The 23,414-nt window shown below is 41.7% G+C and overlaps 1 protein-coding gene across 1 annotated transcript in view; it reads left to right on the top strand.

Annotated features, from left to right (window-relative positions):
* The first annotated feature begins 3,720 nt into the window (after window positions 1–3,720).
* LAMA3 (laminin subunit alpha 3) overlaps window positions 3,721–23,414 on the top strand; it is a 267,946-nt gene continuing 248,252 nt past the window's right edge. Inside the window, 1 exon segment of the mRNA XM_043558464.1 lies at window positions 3,721–4,529. Within this exon segment, the coding sequence (XP_043414399.1) occupies window positions 4,242–4,529 (288 nt within the window). The 5' untranslated portion in view covers window positions 3,721–4,241.

A 23,414-nucleotide genomic window follows, 5' to 3' on the forward strand; every position in this document is an offset into this window, starting at 1 on the left:
ATATACCACATTTTGTTAATCCATTCATCAGCTGGTAAACAATGCATTGTTTTCACTTTTTGGCTATTATAAACACTGTTACGAACATTAATGTACAAGTTTTTTTTTTAATGTTTATTTATTTTTGAGAGAGAGACAGAGTGTGAGTGGGGGAGGAGCAGAGAGAGAGGGAGACACAGAATCTGAAGCAGGCTCCAGGCTCTGAGCTGTCAGCACAGACCCCGACGCGGGGCTTGAACTCACCAACCGTGAGATCATGACCTGAGCTGAAGTCGGACACTTACGGACTGAGCCACCCAGGCGCCCCTATGTACAAGTTTTTATGTGGATGTATGTCTTCAGTTCTCTTGAGTAGATACTTAGGATTGGAATTGATGGGTCACATGGTAACATGATGTTTAAACTTTTGAGGAACTGCTGAAGTGTTTTCCAAAGTGTCTACACCATTTTGCATTCCTTCCAGCAGTGTATAGGGGTTCCAATTTTCCATGTCCTCACCAGAACTTGTTATTATCTGTCTTTTTATTATAGCCATCCTAGTGGGTATGAAGTGGTGTCTCATTGTGGTTTTGATTTGCATTTCTCTGATGACTAATGACGTTGAGCATCTTTCCATGTGCTTATTGGCCAATTTTTATATCTTCTTTGAAGAAACATCTATTCAAAAATTTTTTCCAATCATCTAATTTTTTTTTTAATGGCTGAGTTGTAGAGTTATTTATTCTGGATAGGAATCTATCTCTCTCTCTCTTTTAAATGTTTATTTATTTTTGAGAGAGAAAGCACAAGCAGGGGAGGGACAGAGAGAGAATGGGAGACAGAGAATCCAAAGCAGGCTCCAGGCCCCAAGGTATAGGCAGAGAGCCCAACACAGGACTCAAATTCACAAACTGTGAGATCATGACCTGAGCTGAAGTTGGATGCTTAACTGACTGAGACACCAGGTGGCTCTGGATATGAATCTCTTATCAGATATATGCTTTGCAAATATTTTCTCCCATCTTTGGGTTGTCTTTTCACTTTTTTGATGATGTCCTTTGAAGTACTAAAGTTTTAAAATTTGATGAGACTCAATTTTTTCTTTTGTTGTATGTGCTTTTGACTTCATTTCTAAGAAACCATTGTCTAAGCCAAAGCCACAAATATTTAATTTTTTGTTTTTGTCTAAGAGTTTTATAGTGTTAGCTCTTACATTAGGTCTTTGATCCATTTTCAATTAATTTTTGTATATGGTGTGAGGTAGCCATCCAACTTGATTTATTTGCATGTGGATAGCCAGTTGTTCCATTTATTGAAAAGATTACTCTTTCCCCATTGAATGGTCTTGGCACTATTAAAAATGGTTAAAATTGAGTGACTATAAATGTGAAGATTTATTTCTGGACTCCCACTTCTATTCCATTGATCTATATGTTTATCCTTATGCCAGTACCACACTCTCTTGATTACTATACATTGGTATTAAGTTTTGAAATTGGGAAAGTATGAGTCCTCTAATTTCATTAATCTTTTTTCAGGATTGTTTTGGCGGTTCTGGATTCTTTGCACTCCCACATGAATTTTAGGATCAACTTTCCAGTGTTTGCAAAAACATAGCCTGGGATTTTGATAGGGATTTTATTGAACCTGTAGATTGCTTTAGGCAATATTGCCATCTTAACAATATTGTCTCCTGGGGCACTTGGTGGTGGCTCAGTCAGTTAAGCATCCAACTTTGACTCAGGTCATGATTTTGTGGTTCATGAGTTTGAGCCTCACATCACGCTCTGTGCTGACAGCTCAGGGCCTGGAGCCTGCTTCAGATTCTGTATCTCCTTCTCTCTGCCCCTTGCTTACTCACATTATGTCTCTCTCTCTCTCTCTCTCTCTCTCTCTCAAAGTAAATAAACATTAAAAAAACTTTTAAGGGCAAAATATAACAATATTGTCTCTCAATCCATGAACATGGGATGCCTTTCCATTTATTTAGATCTTCTTTAATTTCTTTCAAAGATGCTTTGTAGTTTTCATTGTACAGGTCTTGAACTTCTTTTGTTAAATTTATTTTAAAGACTACTATTTTTTTTGATGCTATAGTAAATGGAGTTGCTCTTAATTTCATTTTTGGATTGCTCATTGCTAGTGTTTAGAAAACAATTGATTTTTAAAAAATTTTTTTAATGTTTATTTATTTTTGACAGAGAGAGAGAGAGGAACAGAGTGTGAGCAGGGGAGGGGCAGAGAGAGAGGGAGACACAGAATCTGAAGCAGGCTTTAGGCTCTGAGCTGTCAGCACAGAGCCCGATGCAGGGCTGGAACCTGCAAACTGTGAGATCATGACCTGAGCTGAAGTCGGATGCTCAACCAACTGAGCCACCCAGGCGCCCCATAAATACAATTGATTCTTGTACATGTATTATCTTATATCCTCTTATCTTTCAAAAAATTGTGAACATCTTTCTATGTCACAAAATATAGTTGTATAACATCATTTTAGTGACCTTGTAGTATTTTGCTTTAATATTTTAATAAAAATATTTAATAAAAAGTTCACTGTGATTTTTTATTTAACCAGCTCTGCACTTTTAGACATTTAAGTTCTTTTAAACTTAAAAAAAAAAAAAGCTAAAATAATTCTGATACAAACTTGCCACTAAATCTTTGCAAACTTCCTTAACTTTTTCCTGGATATAAATGTCCACAAGCAGAGTTGTTAGGGTAAAATATATGCACATTGAAGTCATTTGCTAAGCACTGCAAACATTGCCCTCCTGAAAAGTAATAAGGTTTTTACTTCAACCAAGGCTGTGATACTTCATTCACTAAATCTGTTTTATTATTTAAAAAATATCTTTTCTAGTTTGGTAGGTGAAAGATGAGTCTCATTGGTGCTTTGCTTGCATTTCAATTCCCAGGAAGGTCAAAAAAGTTTTCATGTTTATTAGCATAGAAAAAACTTTTTCCTGTTAATTATATTGTCTCTTATCCTTGAGTATTCAGCTTTTTCTAATTGTTTTGTGAAAGCAGTTTATATATTAAAGTTATTAATCCTATGTCCTTTATGGTGAACATTTTCTCCTCTCATTTGTTTTCCATTTTTGTTTTGTTATGGTGCTTCTGGGTGTACGAAACTTTCAGTTTTTATGTCAGCTTATCAATCTTTGTGGCTTCTCCTTTTGGTGTTACACGCACGAATTCCTTTCCCTATCTTTTTATTTTTGAAGAGCAGACAGAAGATTAAATAAGTACACTGCTTTCTTCCTAGCACCTATCCCAGTATTTAATAAATATGCTGGTCATTTCTCTTTCCTTTGAACTGTACCACTTTTATGCTTATCTCCATCTTTGCTCAAGCACTGTTCTCACACCGCCTTCCCCCCTTCTCCAACCTTCACAGCTCCAGTCCTGCTTCCTCTGAGGTACTTAAATCGCTGAGAGGTGTCCTGCACACGGGACCAAATCTCAGCCTCGGGGTGGGGGTATCCTCTGCTCCGAAGCCAGCTTGACAGCGTCAGTAATTCGCTCAACATCTCTCCGTTTATCTGTAAAATTTAGCAGATTGGGCATCTAAAGGATTTCCTCCAAAGTGCCTTTGCACAAGTTTGGCAAACGACAACCTCCGCTATTGGCTGTCTTTTAAATGTGTATGTCCCGCCACTCCCAATTCTCCGTCAGCTCCTTGGATCCCAGACTCGGTACGTGGCGGCAGTGCCGTTTCTATCGTTGGCGCACAGTGTCTGAAAATTGACGGGACTTGTCTTTTGACAATTGAGACTTGTCCGGGAAGCCACAATGTCTTTGATGTAAGTTCTGCAGGCAGCGCCAGCTTGCTCTGATGTCTCACCCAAATTCTCTGCAAGCCGACTCCCTTGTCCGAGGTCCAGAGCTGGCTTTCCTCACTGGTGTGTGACCGTGAGTAGCTGGAGAGGAAAAATATCTGATTTCTGCGCGGGGCGTGGGAAGGTGGGGCGGTCCCGGCTCCCGCCGCGACCGCCAGGGTAGAAGCCCGGGAACGCCTTCCGCGCTCCCCGCCCGCGAAGTTTGCAGCGCGCAGCGCGTTCGCAGAGACCTCGTCTCCTGGCCCGAGGCTGGGCGCTGTCAGTTCCTGCTCCGTTGGTTGCCGGCTCCAGCCGCTGCAGGTTCCAGACCAGAGAAGCCGCCCCCACGCCGCGGGCTCCAGGCGCGTGGGGCGGGGGTGCGGTCGGCCGCCGCCCACACCCGGGGCTGAGCTCGCTCTTCCCGGGAGGATCGTGCGCTGCAGGATGGCGGCGGCTGCGTGGGCTCCAGGCTGGGCAACGAGGCCAGTCCTGCTCCTGCTGCTGCTGCTGCCGCCGCCGCCCCTGCTGCGGGCGGTGAGCGCCTCTCGGGAACCCCGGGCCGCGGCCCGGCTCAGCCTGCACCCGCCCTACTTCAATCTGGCGGAGGCGGCGAGGATTTGGGCCACCGCCACCTGCGGAGAGCGGGAGCCTGGCGGCGCGCGGCCCCGGCCCGAGCTCTACTGCAAGTTGGTGGGGGGGCCCACCGCCCCGGGCAGCGGCCACACCATCCAGGTAAGGTCCCGGAGCGAGCGAGGGGTGGCAGGGGGCGGGGCCCCCTCCCCGTTCTGCCCAGCGTGCTCTGCCCAGCGACTGCACGCGGAGGGAGGGGGTCCTTCCCCAGCCTACGCTGGAGAGCCCAGGTGACCCGGACCGGGTCCCCCAGCTCCGCGCGGGCCGGCGACCCCGGTGGTAGGCGCGGTGCGGAGGTGCGAACCTGTGGGGCACCAGGCTTGCAGACGCGCCGCCCGAGGCAGGGACGGGTAGAGCGCGCCAGGTGAGTGAAGGCTGACGTTAAGTTTGGGCGCGCTGAGCAGAAAGTCCCAAGGTGCGCCCCCGAAGTGCGTACACAGTACGGAACTGTCGCCCCGTCCTGCCGTCCTGCCCCAGGCACTCAGGTAGCGCCTGACCAGGCCTTGAGTGCCCTGGACGCCTCCTCCTAGGCCCTTCTTTCTCCCCGACCTTATTCGGAGAAGTTGGTAGCAGTGGGTTTCCGTGGCGTATTTGGAGAGAACTTTTAGGTTATATCGGTAGTATCACTCCGATGTCACCCAAAAGATGCACCTCACCGCACCGCCTGAAGTGCCACCACTCAGGGTCTCTGGGGCGAGTGAGATGAAATGGGCAGCAATGGACGCGACGCTCAGGGTCCGTCAGAGACTCAGTGCGAACACCTGGTGCGAATGATAGTGTTGCTGGTGCTTAATCAGCATCTGGACGTGTGCCAGGTGCTGACACAGGACCCTCACAACAGCTCTGGGAACTGGATCCGGGAGCAGGTTGAGAAACGTGCCAGCGTCTTCAAGTAGGGTAGGGAGATTTGAACCCAGTCCTGACTCTAAATTTTCTTTACACTGAGCCATAATTCATAATTGCCTCCCTCCTTCTACTGGGAAATATTGCTGAGGAATAGGAAAGTGTTGCCGGAAGAGGGAGTGATTTTGGAGCTTGGGCTCCAAAGGCAAACGATTGTCGTTGAGAATCTAGGTCAGTGTTGTAGAAACTCTTGGTTGTGCATTTCCATAAATAACAACTTGTTGAACATGCAATTGTAAATTGTGTGCATGTATTGCTTTATTAGTATATTATGTGTACTATAAAACACACAAGCATAGAAATAAAAATTAAAATGACAAGGATGAAAATACTTTTAATTTTATTAACAGCGCCTTTTAATTTTGCTTTCTCTAAATACTTAATTTGTTATTGTGTAGAGTTATTTATAAATATCCAGATGTAATTATTTATATAAATAGTTTTGACAAGTTGAGTTGAGCACTTATGATCCAGCAATTCAAGGTTGGTTTTACATTAATGCTGGAAATTAGTGATTGTCCTAGCTGGAAAGATATTTCAAAAAAAAAAAAAATGGGTAGATTCCAGAAGGACTGCATTGACCACGGAATTCCAGAACCAGCTACATAATCACAGAGTACAGTGCAAAATGAAAATGTGGAGCACCTTGTCCAAAAATTATGAATTTCAAATGGTGATAGCGGAATATTAAATTAACTGAGGAGACTTTCTGAGCGTGGGATTCTGTGTAACTCCACAGGTCTGATATTGCCTGAATTCATTAAATCATGGTACTCATATTTCTGCCCCATCCTTCAGTTATTCTAAAAATTTTTTAAAGTAGACACTTGGCCAGTCAATGTTTGCTTTTCAAATGGCATTAAGTACTTCTTGGTAGGAAGGTATTGTGTTTTAGTGGAAGGTAGGAAGGTAGTGTGTTTAGTGAATCAAAACTCACTGCAAGTCCTTTTTTTTTAATATTAAAATATATTACAAAATTCTGTGTCCATGTTTTTAAAATGTGCAAACATAAGAACTTTTAGAGTAACACAATTCTGTCTTTTCAACGGCCAAAAAATGAAACATTTCCAAACATCTATTTCCCAAAACACTCTTTTCAAAGTGTACATTTCTTGGGGCACCTGGGTGGCTCAGTCGGTTAAGTATTCGACTTGGGCTCAGGTCATGATCTCGCGGTTTGTGAGTTCGAGCCCCACGTTGGGCTCTGTGATGATAGCTCAGAGCCTGGAGCCTGCTTCGGATTCTGTGTCTCTCTCAATCTCTGCCCCTCCCCTGCTCATGCTCTGTCTCTGTCTGTCTCTCAAAAAATAAACATTAAAAAAAATTTTTAAAAACATTAAAAAAACCCCCAAAGCATCCATTTCTTTAGAACAGTATTTACCTTTTCACACATCATTAAAACAACACCTTTACCTTGGTAAGTACCCTTATTTTTTGTAAATATCTATCAGGTCGTGTACTACTGGCAGCCCATGTCATCCCAGAATAAGCAGATTTGGAATTTTTGTGGAAAAAAAAAAGTGTGACTCATCTTTAAATTTCAAATTCTTTTAAGTAGGTTACCATGAGAGAACCGGTGAATCTGTGCCATCAAAATAATTTCATTATCACTCCTCCTTGTAGTACAAGTTTGGAACTGTTCTGCCCTTCAGGAGAATAGAATCCACATGTCCACTTAACCAGGCACATGCAAGCTTTGATGTGTCATGGTCAGATGATAGCTGGTGGAACCCCTCCTCCTCTTCCCTTGGACAGACAGACTCTCAGGACCATTGTGACCAGGTGACTTGAGGACAGGGTAAAGGCCCTATGCCACCTGCACATTCAATATTAGTAAGACTGAGTTTCTTCATTTTTAAGTAAAATAAACAAGTTTTAATATTCCCTTCTGGCATCCCATTGGATTGTCTGGCACATCCAGCTTGGAGAGAACTGTCCTAATTATGGAAAGAGTAAACGCAAGCAGAAGAAAGGTATCAAAGAAATTTTCAGCTGTCTCCTCTCCCATGGATTTGCCTAAGAATGGACTGATCTTCATTCCCCTCCTCACTGGTTGTTTTTGTTTTGTTTTGTTTTGTTTTGTTTTGAATGCTCATAGGTTGATACTACTTTTTGGAGGTCCAGAAAAGTCCTATTTTCTGGTCTGATGGAGTTTCGTTGGTCCTTAAACCTTGGTTCACAGTCCTAGATAGAGTAGGAAGTGGCCTTTCTGAGGTCATTCAGCAGACTGCATTTCTAGGCCAGGCCATAGACAGTGGAAAAATAATGCCATCTGGTGTTATGCCGTATTCTTCCGTAAAAATAAGGAGAGCCAAAGTTGCTGCTGAATAGTGCTTTCTGCTTTCACGGTTGAGGGCTTGAGGAGATCTCACTGATTGCTCACGTGAGAGGTTCTTACCTAATGAGGACAGAGAAGACAGGGAAGGGGAGTTCTAAGAGCTGGGCTCTGAGATGCTCACTCTAGCCCATTGTTGGCAACACCTGGTATAGACCCTGCCTTTCAGAAAACTGCGGGGTGATGGGAGATGAGTGGGAAAAGAAAGAGAGACTGGGATTGATCAATTGGTTGTACCCGAATGATGATGATCTTGAATCTTATGTATAGCTCAAGATGGGAAATGGAGAAGAGTTAATAAGTTCTATTTCTTTCAGCTTTCTAAAAATAAATCTTTAGGGCCAGCCAGGGTTTAGAATTTCAGGCAGAAGGATTTTGCAAAAAATGTAAAAAATGAATAAAAGTCATGTCTTTGAATAAAACCTGGGCTTATGGTTCTGATTCTGTAATAATAATTCTGATACTTGAATGGTAGCACGTGTCGATAGATAGAGGATTTTAAAAGTCTGAGGTTTTTGTTTGTTGTGTGAAAAGTATCTGCTGTGGTTTCTCTGGACTTCAAATTCATTAAATAAGATTTTATATACTTGTTACTGCTCAGACATAAAGTTTTTGGTGTTTGAGAGCTCTGTGATTCAGGGATTTTGTCTGTCTGGTTCACAGCTGTATCCCATGCTTAGCCGCAAAGGCTGGTACAGTATATGTGCTCAGAAAATATTGAAGGAGAGGATGGTGAAGACACAGCTAAAGGCGGTAAAGAAGTTTGTAAAGAATATACAAGGAAAATGCACAAATTAATTCTATTCCTCTGAGAAGAAACTCCCACTGAAATCTGTCACACGTTATGCTTCAATTTTAAATGTTTACTTACCTATGGAATCAAAACACATTATTATTTCTGACATCTGCTAGAGATGATGGTAAAATGTTAGTGGAAGGCTGCATTGAAAATATAACCTTGTGTTTGGTTTAGTTTGGCATTAACACTACACTCACCAGGAACGAAGTGAACCTATTTACCAAATATATGATGCCGATTTTGTACATTGACAATTCAACACATCTTTTGTATGTTCCTTAATTACATTATAATTTATGTGTAGGAACCTGTATCTAACCTGAATGACAGTGGTAGGGGAGCTTGCACACACTGGTCAGTTACAGCCAAGAGCAGGAATGCTTGGCACAAAGCAGGCTAGGTTGTGTGTTTGTGTAACTGGGACTAATGGTCATAAACAGGAAACTCAATTTCACTAAGGCTGTTTATAGAACTATTGTGAAAGAGAAACCATTTGTTAGCTTCAACAAGGGCCTTTTCCTTTGTGAAACCGATAGGAAAGTCTGGAGCAAGGGCTGAGAAATGAAGACATTTATTATTCCACTGATACATTTGTAACAATTCTTAGGTGTGTTATTTTGAAACTTCAGACAAATGACTCCAGTCAGCAATTTAAAGATGAATAATCCTTTTTTTTAATTTTATTTTTTAAAATTTACATCCAAGTTAGTTAGCATATAGTGCAACAATGATTTCAGGAGTTGATTCCTTAATGCCCCTTACCCATTTAGTCCATCCCCCCTCCCACAACTCCTCCAGTAACCCTCTGTTTGTTCTCCATATATAAGAGTCTCTTATGTTTTTGTCCCCTTCCCTGCTTTTATATTATTTTTGCTTCCCTTCTGTTATGTTCATCTGTTTTGTATGTTAAAGTCCTCATGAGTGAAGTCATATTTGTTTTTCTCTAATTTCGCTTAGCATAATACCTTCTAGTTCCAATCACGTATTGCAAATGGCAAGATTTCATTCTTTTTGATTGCCCAGTAATACACCATTGTATACATATACCACATTTTCTTTATCCATTCATCAATTGATGGACATTTGGGCTCTTTCCATACTTTGGCTATTGTTGATAATGCTGCTATAAACATTGGGGTGCATGTGCCCCTTCGAAACAGCACAGCTGTATCCCTTAGATAAAAACCTAGTAGTGCAATTGCTGGGTCATAGGATAGTTCTATTTTTAATTTTTTGAGGAGCCTCCATACATTTTTCCAGAATGGCTGCACCAGTTTGCATTAAAGATGAATAATACTTTTTAAAAAATGATTTTCCTAATAGTTCTGTGTTTATCGACATTGGCCAAAGTTTAACAATGAAAGTTTATGCACAAATCATTTGGTGAAGACAAACATCCATGTTTTCCTCTGGAGAGCCATGTTCACTCACCAGGGTGAGGTGGAACATGGTTCCACATAGCAGGACGTCAGCAATTTAAATTTTTTCCTCAACAGAGGTGCCTGGATGGCTCAGTAGGTTAAGCGTCCGACTTCAGCTCAGGTCATGATCTCAGGGTTCATGGGTTCAAGCCCTGCATCGGGTTCTGTGCTGACAGCTCAGATCCTGGAGCCTCCTTCGGATTCTGTGTCTCCCTCTCTGTCTGCCCCTCCCCTGTTCACGCTCTGTCTCTCTCTCAAAAATAAAATAAACATTAAAACATTTTTAAAATTTTTTCTCAACAAATCACAGACTACTGGAGCTCATGGACTTTCAGGGCTGTTGAAAGTGAATAGTTGGAAATGTGAATGTTCAGTCCTTGAATTGCAAGATCTTACTTCATGCTCTGAATTACCTGTGCCATTGAGAATGTGGATCATTTAATCTGAGAAAAAGAAGTATGTAGTCATAGGCAAAGGAAAGGACTTGTAAGAAAACTGTGCTTAACTCATTACAGAAAGTTAGCTGTGTGCATTTTGCATCTTCAGTGCACATATGAGTGTGAAAACTACACATTTTCTTCATATTTTTTACCAAAACTAGACTGAAGTATGAGTCATTTTTAACAGCTTTATTGAGGTGTAATTTAAGTACTATAACATGTATCCATTGTAAGTGTGAATTAAATATTAAAAAAAAAAATTTTTTTAATGTTTACTTACTTTTGAGACAGAGCTCAAGTGAGGGAGGGGCAGAGAGAGAGGGAGACACGTAATCCGAAACAGGCTCCAGGCTCTGAGCTGGCAGCATAGAACCCGATACGGGACTCGAACCCACAAACCGTGAGATCATGACCTGAGCCGAAGTCGGACTCTCAACTAACTGAAAAATATTTAATTCAGGCGCCCCTGAATTAAATATTTTTTAATTAATTTATAGAGTTGTGCAACTATCACTAGAATCCAGTTGTAGAACTGGATTTCCATCGGCTGCAAAAGTTTTCTTGTGTTTATGCTTTCAGTTTCTCTACTAGTATTATTTTTGTCTCTAAAAATTTCCCATTTCTGTAAATTTCATATAAATGAAATTATACAATATGTGGTCTTTTGTGTCTGACTTCTTTCACTTGGCATAATGATTTTGAAGTTCATTTTTTGTATGATTTAGTAGTTTGTTTCTTTTTGTTGCAGAAAATAGTATTCCATTGTGTAGCAACACCTCACTTTCTTTATCCCAGTCAAGGACATTTGGATTGTTTTCAGGTTTGGGCTCCTATAAGTTAATGCTGCCATGAACATTCACAAACGAATCTTTGTGTAGACATATGTTTTCAGTTTCCTTGGGTAGATTCCTAGCTGTGGAATTGCTAGATCACATAGAAAATTTATATTTAAGTTTTCGAGAAACTACTTAATATTGAAATGGAGAACTGATGTCTCCAACTAATATTATAGAACTATGCATCCCTTCAGGTCCCTCAATTTTTGCTTCTTGTACATATGAGGCTTTTTTGTTTGGTATAGATATATTTAAATTGTTATATCTTCTTGAAGGATTGGCCCTTCCCTCATTGTGTAATGTCTGTCTTTATCTTTTGTAACAATTTTTAACTTAAAGTTTATTTTGTCTGGTATTAGTATAACCATCCCAGCTCTTTTTGGGTTACTCTTTACAGGGAATACCTTTTTCTATTCTTTCACTTTCAATTTATTTGTGTCTTTGTGTCTAAAGTGAATCTCTGGTAGATCTGTATCATGTTTTTTGTTTTTTAATCCATTCTGCAAATCTTTGCCTTTTAATTTAGAAGTCTAATCCATTTACATTTAGAGGCGCCTGGGTGGCTCAGTCGGTTAAGCATCCGACTTCAGCTCAGGTCACGATCTCACAGTCTGTGAGTCCATGAGTTCGAGCCCCGCATCAGGCTCTGGGTTGATGGCTCAGAGCCTGGAGCCTGCTTCCGATTCTGTGTCTCCCTCTCTCTCTGCCCCTCCCCCGTTCATGCTCTGTCTCTCTCTGTCTCAAAAATAAATAAACGTTAAAAAAAAAAATTTAAAGTGATTATTGATATGTGATAATTTATAAGCCTAATCCATTTACATTTAAAGTAGCCTTACTTCTGCCATTTGTTACTTGTTTCCTGTATGTCTTCTATTTTTTGGTTCCTCAATTCCTCCATTCCTACCTTCTTTTGTGTTTAATTTCTTTTTCTAATGAACCATTTTGATTTCCTCATTTACTTTTCTGTATATTTTTTGGTTATTTTCATAGTGATTACTTGAGTTGATATAAATTTAGCATCAGTGGCATCTAAAATTCTGCTTCTATACAGGTCTGTTCCCACTCTTTATGTTATTGTCACAAATTAGATCTTTTTTTTATTTTTTATTTTTATTTAAAAAAAAATTTTTTTTTTCAACGTTTATTTATTTTTGGGACAGAGAGAGACAGAGCGTGAATGGGGGAGGGGCAGAGAGAGAGGGAGACACAGAATCGGAAACAGGCTCCAGGCTCTGAGCCATCAGCCCAGAGCCTGACGCGGGGCTCGAACTCCCGGACCGCGAGATCGTGACCTGGCTGAAGTTGGACGCTTAACCGACTGCGCCACCCAGGCGCCCCAGATCTTTTTTTTAAAAAAAGTTTATTTTATAGAGAGGTAGCAAGTGCATGAGTGGAGGAGGGGCAGAGAGAGAAAGAGGGAGAGAGAGAATCCCAAGCAGGCTCTGCACTGTCAGCACACCTGATATGGGGCTTATTCTCACAAACCTTGAGATCATGATCTGAGCTGACATCAAGAATCCAATGCTTAACTGACTAAGCCCCTGAGGCGCCCTAACAAATTAGATCTTTTACATTGTTGCCTGTTGACATACATATGTAATTGTTGTTCTGTGCATCTCTTCTAAATCATATGGGACAAACCAAAAATTCAATAATGCTGGCTTTTGTATTTATCTATGTAGTTATCTGTCCTGGTATTTCTTATTTATTTGCATGGCTTTGAGTTATTGTCTAGTGTTCTTTCATCTCAGCTGAAAGACTCCTTTAGCTTCTCTAGCTTTTTAACCTTCAATAGAGCAGGTCTACTAGCAATAAACTCCTTCGGCTTTTGTTTATTTGGGAGTGTCCTCATTTCTCCCTCATTTTTGAAGAATAACTTACCAGGTACGGAATTCTATTTTCCTCTCAGCATTTTAAATATGTTATCTCCATGCCTTCTGGTTTCCATGGTTTCAGATGAGAAATAGGCTGTTAATATTATTGAGGATCCCTTGTATGTGATAAATTGTTTCTCTTTTGCTGCTTTCAAGATTACTTTTGTCTTTTCTTTTTAATGTTCATGTATTTATTTTTGAGAGAGAGAGTGTGTGCACAGTGGGGGGGCAGAGAGAGAGGGAGACAGAGAATCTGAAGCAGGCTCTGAACTGTAAGTGTAGAGCCCAATACGAGGCTCGAACTCACAAACCATGAGATCATGTCCTGAGTCCAAGTCGGACGCATAACCGACTGAGCCACCCAGGCACCCCTCTTTTTGTCTTTTGACAGTTTGATTACAATGTGTCTTGGGGTGGACCTCTCTGAGTTTTTCCTACTTGGAGTTAAGTTTCTCGCTCTGTCCACTGAAGGGATCTAGAAGCAATGATACACTGGGAACAATGAACATATACTAAATGGTACCTCATACCCAGATCTTGGTTTTTAAACACCACACCCGTAATAAACAAACAAACAAATGATGCTTCTGGAAAAACGAGTTGGTTCCAAGGAAGGAGCACAAAATAAATAAAAATTGGCACTGGAATAGGGGTGCCTGGGCGGCTAAGTCGGGTAAGTGTCTGACTTTGGCTCAGGTCACGATCTTATGGCTCAAGAGTTCAAGCCCTGCATCAGGCTCTGTGCTGACAGCTCAGAGCCTGGAGCCTGCTTTGGATTCTGTGTCTCCCTCTGTCCCTCCCCCACTCGTGCTCTGTATTTTTATGTCTCTCAAAAATAAATACATGTTGAAAAAAAAATTTTTTTATCAAGAGTTCTTTTAAGAATGAAATGTACAGTACATTATATACTGAACATATTTGGCATGCTAAATAATCCACCGGCAAAGAGACTTTTACAGAATAACTGTTAAATTGTTTTGGTACTGTATTAACGACTAGTTTAGATATTATTTATTTACATAGGGACACATTTTTATATCAGTTGAAGAAACATTTTGCAGGGAGAGTGATGGTGGAGTTGGATGAGCAGCGGCTGTCTGTGCGGCCGGCCCTGGAGACAGAGGGGTGTGCTTCCTGCGTCTGACTCTTGGTGTCGGCTCAGGTCATGATCTCACAGTTGTGAGATCATTGGCTTTGTGCTCATAGCGTGGAGCCTCTTTGGGATTCTCTCTCTCCCTCTCTCTCTGCCCCTCCCCCACTCCTGCTAGCTCTCTCTCAAAATAAATAAATAAACATTAAACAAATTTTAAATGACAAGAGGCTTTAGCAGCTGCTCATTTGAAAATGCCAGCGGAATTGAATGCACAAGTTGAAAAGTATAAGGAAAAACTAAGACAGCCTGAAGAACAAAAAAAGGAGACAGACGATTGAAATGTGGGACAGCATGTGAGGAGGAAAAAGTTACAAAGGAAATGCGAGAAAGCCTCCAGGAGAAGACATTCCTGGGCCTTCTACTTCATCAGTCATCCTGAAGCGAAAATCTGACAGAAAGCCTTTGCAGGGAGGTGGTGACAACCCTTTGTCTGTTGCAGAAAGTGGAGCGTGCTCCTGCGGAGGCCCGTCCTCTGATAGACGAGGCTAAGAATCTCGTTAGTGTCGCTTTTGGCCTTCCCAAGATGAATCCATAACCCTCAGTTCGGTCGCCTTATGCATGCTTTTCACATTGTGCGTGAAGGGGAGGGAGGCTTTTTCCTCTTCTTTGCGACACCTGCATCTTCAGTGATTGAAGTCAGCATGGGGTATAGACATCACCACTAGCAGTAGTGGCAGTGGTCACACTTCAGTGAAGCCAGTGCCTGGGTTCATTGATCTCGTAGGTAATTGCTAGTTGGTAGTTAAAGGCCTCCGGGTGATGAACAGTCTTGATTAAAGAGATCTAGGGATGGTTCTTCAAGTTAGATGTCCCTGCTGGTCTGACAGTCTGTAGGATGGGTTGTGCCGCATGATGTCTTCCTGGTAAATGGTGAGCCCGCCAGCGAGGATTATTGATGCAGACAGTTGATGGGGTTGTTTCTCTGTATGTAAAAAGAAACTGTTAAAAAAAATCCAAAGAACATTTTTAGCATCTTTATTAAATTCAAGGAAATTTCTTTATGCACTTGAATTTGTTTATCAAACATTAAACACCTTTTTATCATTCTAAAAAAAGGTAACATTTTTTTTTTTTTGGAGGGGGGAGGTATTAACTTTTTCAGGCCAATTTTGGTGGCAAGAATACATTCTTCCAGATCATACATTTTTTTCTGGTTGTGATTTAGGCTTTCATGAGCCTGCATTAACCCTTGCTCAACATTCTGGAACCATTTGCCTAGTGAGGAAAAGACTTTCTCAATGGTACCTCAGTGGTCCTAGTCAGTGGAACTGACTGCATACATGGGCTCCTGGCCAAGGGACAAGTGGCGACTGAAATCCAGCCTGGGCAAGGCTGTATCTGCTCAGGGGCAGGGAGCCTTTTTTTTCTGCTTCATATAAAAAGAGCTTTTTGCATGAGCTAGCAGGGCCTTGATCAGATCCCTCATGCCAACAGGGTGGAAACTGCCCTGGGGAAAGCCAACTCATTGAGTCTCACGTGTTCTGCCAGTTTTTCAGTGTCATAAACATATTGTACTTTCTTAGTGGTTTTCCCATCCTGAATGCTCAGAAAATACATGTGCGATTAACAAATGGGTATTAGCCAGAAAGGAAGATGAATTTGAATTCGATTATTTATGCATAGCTTAGCTGTGAGAAGTGGGGACAAGGAACAATTCTGTACTACTTTCAAGTTACACCATATATTGCATGTACTGTGTACAGAAGTGATACCAAATAAAGAGGCAGCATGGTGAGTAATAGCGATCAGGGGACTTAGTCTGCTGCTCAGTGCAAGGTGTACATTTCACACTTAGGCAATATTTACTGATGCTTGCTTGGTACTGTTGTAAAGCACCTTACACGTACTGACTTCTTAATCCTGACAGCAGTTTGTCAAGGGGGTATTCTTAGCATGCTCATTTTACAGATGAGGAAACAGAAGCACACAGAGGTTCAGTATGTGTTTAAGATCAGAAAGCTAGCGCGTGGTGCAGCCCCGTGGCCGCAGAGTTCATGCTCTTACTATCCTATGCTGCCACTGCCAGGCTAACTGCCCCTCCCCCAGAGTTTCAGCCAAACTGTGCACCACCTCGCTAATTCCATTCATTACCTGGGAGCCATTTGTTTTCACATCTGATGTCCTTATTAGATCTTTAGCTCCCTGAGGGGGGCGCCACGTTTTCCTGCTCATGTCTGTCTTCCCTGTGGCGGTGCATCACAGATACCCCATAGATGCTTTTTTTACGTTATTTATTTTGAAAGAGAAAGAGCATGCATGAGAGTGGGGGAAGGGCAGAGAGAGAGGAGAGAGGGGATCCCATGCGGGGCTTCATCTCATGACTGTGAGATCACATCCTGAGCTGAAATCAAGAGTTGCCCACTTAACTGACTGAGCCACCCAGCCTCCCCTCCATAGATGCTTTTTGAAGAAACTGTCAAAGGCTGATACCATCATAGAATTTTCATACTATAGCAACACCTGGATAGAAGTGCTGTTTGACCAAAAAGTGCCTGGATTTCAATAACCTGCCTTTGGAAGACAGTTGTGGCCCTGATGTGTTGAATTGCAAAGTAGAGATATCTGATATAGTGGTTGAGACCAGTGACTAGGGCTGGGCCACCAGAAGTGGCAAGAGGCAAGGAAGGATCCTTCTGCAGATTTCAGAGGAAACAGGGCCCTGCCAACACCTTGATTGCAGACTTCTAGCTTCCATACTATGAGACAAGACACAGAGACACAGCCTCCAGGCAGGGGTGCAGGACCTGAGATCTGAATTTTAAACAAACACCTCAGTGGCCTGCTGGCAATCCTGATGGTGAGGGATCACTTTATGGATGACGTCTCTTTGACTGTTTACAACCACTGCATATGATTGGAGGATTAGCCCATTTTAGCAAAGAGAAAACAGGGCTCAAGGGAGGCTAAATAATTCAGCGAACATGTAACTTGTGGAGGCAGGATTTAAACCTCCATCGTTCTACTCCGAAACGCACCTTTTTGAAATGAGTTGAAAAAAGAAAACCTCCAGAATTTTTGGCTTGTAGGGACACCATTTTTGAGTAATAAGTGTAAATTTTGTAGACATTTTCTTCTCTGCAAAAATTTTTCTTATCTTTAAAAAAATACCTGGAATAGGGGTGCCTGGGTGGCTCTGTCAGTTGAGCATCTGACTTCAGCTCAGGTCATGATTTTGTGGTTGGTGAGTTCGAGCCCTGCGTTGGGCTCTGTGCTGACAGCTCAGAACCTGGAGCTTCAGATTCTGTGTTTCCTTCTCTCTCTGCCCCTTCCCCACTCATGCTATGGCTCTGTCTCTGTCTCTCTCAAAAATAAGTAAACATTAAAAAAAAAATACCTGGAACCAACCTTGAGCTTTGCTCAACCTTTGCTTTAAAGATTTCTCAAATCCTTACCTCTGGGACCTCAGCACACTATATGTGTATGCTGCACTTGTGGGGTGAAATCTGTGGGGTGCAGAGCTGGGCGCTCTCTTGTGCTGTATAATTACCCTTCATCCACCCTGTGCAGACATATGGGTCTGCAGGAAACGGGCAAACTGCTTGTCTTAATCATCAGTAACCACGCTGATGTGCTTTTGTGCCTTTCAGAAGGGGGAATTCTGAAGAAGGTCTGGGAAGGAGCAATCTGGTTTTTAAGTTTATTTATTTTATTATTTTGAGAGAGAGAGAGGAGAGAGAGAGAGGAGAGAGGGAGAGAGAGAACAAGCGGGGGAGGGAGAGAGAGAGAGAGGGAGAGAGAGAATCCCAAGCAGGCTTCCTGGTGTCAGCTCAGAGCCCAACTCTGGGCTCAATCTCACGAACCCTGAGAGCATGACCTGAGCCAAAACCAAGAGTCAGGACACTTAACTGACTGAACCACCCAGGTCCCCCTGGGAAGAGCAATCTTATGTTTGGAATGGGCACACTCCAGAATGTTCTGCACATCAGCGCTCTGGCTGGCTTGGGTTGAGGACTTGAGATAGTGCCTTTAAGGCATGTGGCTTGGGGACCTTTGTGAGTGATGGCTAGGAGAAGGTTGTGGTGGCATGAACGAGCTGATACATAATTCGGCTGTTGACGGCCAAGTGTGGTTAAGTGCTTCTGTTGCTGGGTTTGCCGAGCCAACCATGAGAGCATTCATCCACACTTCTGTGGGACAGGGTGCTTTCCGGAGCCGGGTCTCTGTCCCAGGTCGGGGGCAGGTGTGTGGAAAGTTGCATAACTGCTGTTTCAGTCCGTCCAAATGTAAGACAGGGCTAGTTGATGGAGCTCCCAGAGCAGCTAGATCAGCATGGAAGACATCTGGCTGTGAGTAACATTACCAGACCCACACACAGGGCCTGGTTCCTACACGTCCTGGCTGTGTGGTTTGAGGTGAGGCACTTCATCTCTCTGAGCCTTCTCTTCCTCAAACCTTTGAGTTCTCAATACCTCGATATAAGCCTGGGAGTGTTGTGAAGATAAAGCAAAATCAAGCATGGCATGCCTCTCCTTCCTTCCCACATCCCTGTGCTAGCTCGATTCCAACACCTTTCAGTAATGCGTGGTGTTTCAGCCACTTCTCTTCTCGCTAAATCTTTAGGGACAGGGGACAACTCTTAGTGTTTGTGTGTTTGTTTTTAATCCCTGCCATCCAACTCAGTGCTCTACATGTGTAGGCAGTTCTGAAACAGCGAATAAAGGAATGAGTGTTCAAACAATAAAATTATATTAGGGAGCACTGCTGTAATATCGGCTTCTAGTTACTTAGAACCTTACAGTGTTATACTGTGAATTTAGATGGGAAGCATTGTATAGGAGAGGATTTTAGCTGAGGACAATCATCAAAAATGTTAGGAACTAGGAAAGACTTTTTTCCTGTGCTTCTGAAAAAGCCACTTGGTGGGTCTCTGAAACATTGGGCTTTCTTCTGGGACCTTCCAACCTTAGATCTCAACTCTGTTTCATTGTTTATTTAAACAATTCTGTCCCCTTTCCTTCTAGCCCCTTCTGTTATATTTGCTGTTTTCCATACGGCTAAGCTAATAATAGCCTTGACACAATTCAGAGCATGCATCCCTTGTCCCTATTCCCAAGAGAAGTCCCTTGTCCTTGTCTTTTAGTGTCTTCCTCTCTGGAATACAGAGGCATACCCGCACAGGTTTGTCACATGGATGGATGAATAATCGAACACAAGAGTGAAAGAATCCTCCTCTTTGCCCCCCTCTTCTCTGACTTCTCTCAGTTTTGGTCTTGCTTTCATTTACTCCTAAGGTTTTTTTTTTTTTTTAAGTTTATTTATTTATTTTGAGAGAGAGAGAGAGAGAGAGAGAGAGACACCCAGAATCCAAAGCAGGCTCCACGCTGTCTGCACAAAGCCTGATGCGGGGCTCCAACCCACGAACTGTGAGATCATGACTTGAGCTGAGATCAAGAGTCAGATGCTTAAATGACTGAGCCACCCCGGTGCCCCTATTTATGGGTATTTAAAAAATATTGGACCTCAGAGGCAGAGTTGGATTATGGGTTATTCATAACCCTCTGTTTAATGACATGCTTTCATCATTGGTCTTTGCATGGTCTGGCTTAATGTATATGTGATGGATGGATGGATGGATGGATTTTAAATAGTATAACAAGCATCCACGTATCTGCTACCAAAACCAAAAACAATGCCTTGATAATAACATCTATCTAACCATATAGTTTCCTCACCTCCTGTCTCTCTGTTTCCCACAGTCTGGGGTAACCATCGTTCTGAATCCTTTATTAATTTTTCTTTTGTATATAGTTTTCATTACAACTGTATATTCCTAAATAGTAAGTCCTTCTCATTTGGGTTGCTCGTGTTGTCAAATATATTCATTTATTCACTGTCGGTCATTTATTAATTCCTTGTGTAAATACACTGCTGTGATTCATTGTCACTCCTGTGGCTGTGGGTAATTAGGTTATTCCCAGGATTTTGACCTTGTGAACAGTGCTTCTGTGAATATTCTTGAACATGATGTCATCAAGATTGTGCAAGAGTTTATGGGTTATGAGCTTGCGAGTAGAATTCCTGGGTCACAAGAAATGTGAATTTTCGACATTATGAGATAATGCCAAAACAGTTTCCAAAGTCTTTGTGCCGATTCATACTCATACCATATCCTTTCCAATCCTGGTTATCCTCACATTTTGTTTTTTGTTTTTGTTTTGTTTTTTTTTTTTAATATATGAAATTTGTTGTCAAATTGGTTTCCATACAACACCCAGTGCTCATCCCAAAAGATGCCCTCTTCAATGCCCATCACCTACCTTTCCCTCCCTCCCACCCCCCCATCAACCCTCAGTTTCTTCTCAGTTTTTAAGAGTCTCTTATGCTTTGGCTCTCTCCCACTCTAACCTCATTTTTTTTCCTTCCCCTCCCCCACGGGTTTCTGTTAAGTTTCTCAGGATCCACATAAGAGTGAAAACATATGGTATCTGTCTTTCTCTCTATGGCTTATTTCACTTAGCATCACACTCTCCAGTTCCATCCACGTTGCTACAAAGGGCCATATTTCATTCTTTCTCATTGCCACATAGTATTCCATTGTGTATATAAACCACAATTTCTTTATCCATTCATCAGTTGATGGACATTTAGGCTCTTTCCATAATTTGGCTATTGTTGAGAGTGCTGCTATAAACATTGGGGTACAAGTGCCCCTATGCACCAGTACTCCTGTATCCCTTGGGTAAATTCCTAGCAGTGCTACTGCTGGGTCATAGAGTAGGTCTGTTTTTACTTTTTTGAGGAACCTCCACACTGTTTTCCAGAGTGGCTGCACCAATTTGCATTCCCACCAACAGTGCAAGAGGGTTCCCGTTTCCCCACATCTTCTGCAGCATCTATAGTCTCCTGATTTGTTCATTTTGGCCACTCTGACTGGCGTGAGGTGATATCTGAGTGTGGTTTTGATTTGTATTTCCCTGATGAGGAGCAACGTTGAGCATCTTTTCATGTGCCTGTTGGCCATCTAGATGTCTTCTTTAGAGAAGTGTTTATTCATGTTTTCTGCCCATTTCTTCACTGGGTTTTTGTTTTTTCGGGTGTGGAGTTTGGTGAGCTCTTTATAGATTTTGGATACTAGCCCTTTGTCTGATATGTCATTTGCAAATATCTTTTCCTATTCTGTTGGTTGCCTTTTAGTTTTGTTGATTGTTTCCTTTGCTGTGCAGAAGCTTTTTATCTTGATGAGGTCCCTATAGTTCATTTTTGCTTTTAATTCCCTTGCCTTTGGGGATGTGTCAAGTAAGAAATTGCTGCGGCTGAGGTCAGAGAGGTCTTTTCCTGCTTTCTTCTCTAGTGTTTTGATGTTTTCCTGTCTCACATTCAGGTCCTTTATCCATTTTGAGTTTATTTTTGTGAATGGTGTAAGAAAGTGGTCTAGTTTCATTCTTCTGCATGTTGCTGTCCAGTTCTCCCAGCACCATTTGTTAAAGAGACTGTCTTTTTTCCATTGGATGTTCTTTCCTGCTTTGTCAAAGATTAGTTGACCATACTTTTGTGGGTCTAGTTCTGGGGTTTCTGTTCTATTCCACTGGTCTATGTGTCTGTTTTTGTGCCAATACCATGCTGTCTTGATGATTACAGCTTTGTAGTAGAGGCTAAAGTCTGGGATTGTGATGCCTCCTGCTTTGGTCTTCCTCTTCAAAATTACTTTGGCTATTCGGGGCCTTTTGTGGTTCCGTATGAATTTTAGGATTGCCTTTTCTAGCTTCAAGATTGCCTTTTCTAGCTTCAATTCTGGTGCAATTTTGATTGGGATTGCATTGAATGTGTAGATAGCTTTGGGTAGTATTGACATTTTAACAATATTTATTCTTCCAACCCATGAGCATTGAATGTTTTTCCATTTCTTTATACCTTCTTCAATTTCCTTCATAAGCTTTCTATAGTTTTCAGCATACAGATCTTGTACATCTTTGGTTAGATTTATTCCTAGGTATTTTATGCTTCTTGGTGCAATTGTGAATGGGATCAGTTTCTTTATTTGTCTTTCTGTTGCTTTGTTATTAGTGTATAAGAATGCAGCTGATTTCTGTACACTGATTTTGTATCCTGCAACTTTGCTGAATTCATGTATCAGTTCTAGCAGACTTTTGGTGGAGTCTATCAGGTTCTCCATGTATAATATCATGTCATCTGCAAAAAGTGAAAGCTTGACTTCATCTTTGCCAATTTTGATGCCTTTGATTTCCTTTTGTTGTCTGATTGCTGATGCTAGCACCTCCAACACTATGTTAAACAACAGCGGTGAGAGTGGACATCCTTGTCGTGTTCCTGATATCGGGGTAAAGCTCTCAGTTTTTCCCCATTGAGGATGATACTAGCTGTGGGCTTTTCATAAATGGCTTTTATGATGTTTAAGTATGTTCCTTCTATCCCGACTTTCTCGAGGGTTTTTATTAAGAAAGCATGCTGAATTTTGTTAAATGCTTTTTCTGCATCGATTGACAGGATCATATGGTTCTTTTCTTTTATTAATGTGATGTATCACGTTAATTGATTTGCGAATGTTGAACCAGCCCTGCATCCCAGGAATGAATCCCACTTGATCATGGTGAATAATTCTTTTTATAAACTGTTGAATTCGATTTGCTAGTATCTTATTGAGAATTTTTGCATCCATATTCATCAGGGATATTGGCCTGTAGTTCTCTTTTTTTACTGGGTCTCTGTCTGGTTTAGGAATCAAAGTAATGCTGGCTTCATAGAATGAGTCTGGAAGTTTTCCTTCCCTTTCTATTTTTTGGAATAGCTTGAGAAGGATAGGTATTATCTCTGCTTTAAATGTCCAGTAGAATTCCCCAGGGAAGTCATCTGGTCCTGGACTCTTATTTGTTGGGAGATTTTTGATAACTGATTCAGTTTCTTCGCTGGTTATGGGTCTGTTCAAGCTTTCTGTTTCCTCCTGATTGAGTTTTGGAAGTGTGTGGGTGTTTAGGAATTTGTCCATTTCTTCTAGGTTGTCCAGTTTGTTGGCATGTAATTTTTCATAGTATTCCCTGATAATTGCTTGTATTTCTGAGGGATTGGTTGTAATAATTCCATTTTCATTCATGATTTTATCTATTTGGGTCATCTCCCTTTTCTTTTTGAGAAGCCTGGCTAGAGGTTTATCAATTTTGTTTATTTTTTCAAAAAACCAACTCTTGGTTTCATTGATCTGCTCTACAGTTTTTTTTAGATTTTATATTGTTTATTTCTGCTCTGATCTTTATTATTTCTCTTCTTCTGC

The sequence above is a fragment of the Prionailurus bengalensis genome, chromosome D3 (genome assembly GCF_016509475.1).
Source record: "Prionailurus bengalensis isolate Pbe53 chromosome D3, Fcat_Pben_1.1_paternal_pri, whole genome shotgun sequence".
Lineage (NCBI taxonomy): Eukaryota > Metazoa > Chordata > Mammalia > Carnivora > Felidae > Prionailurus > Prionailurus bengalensis.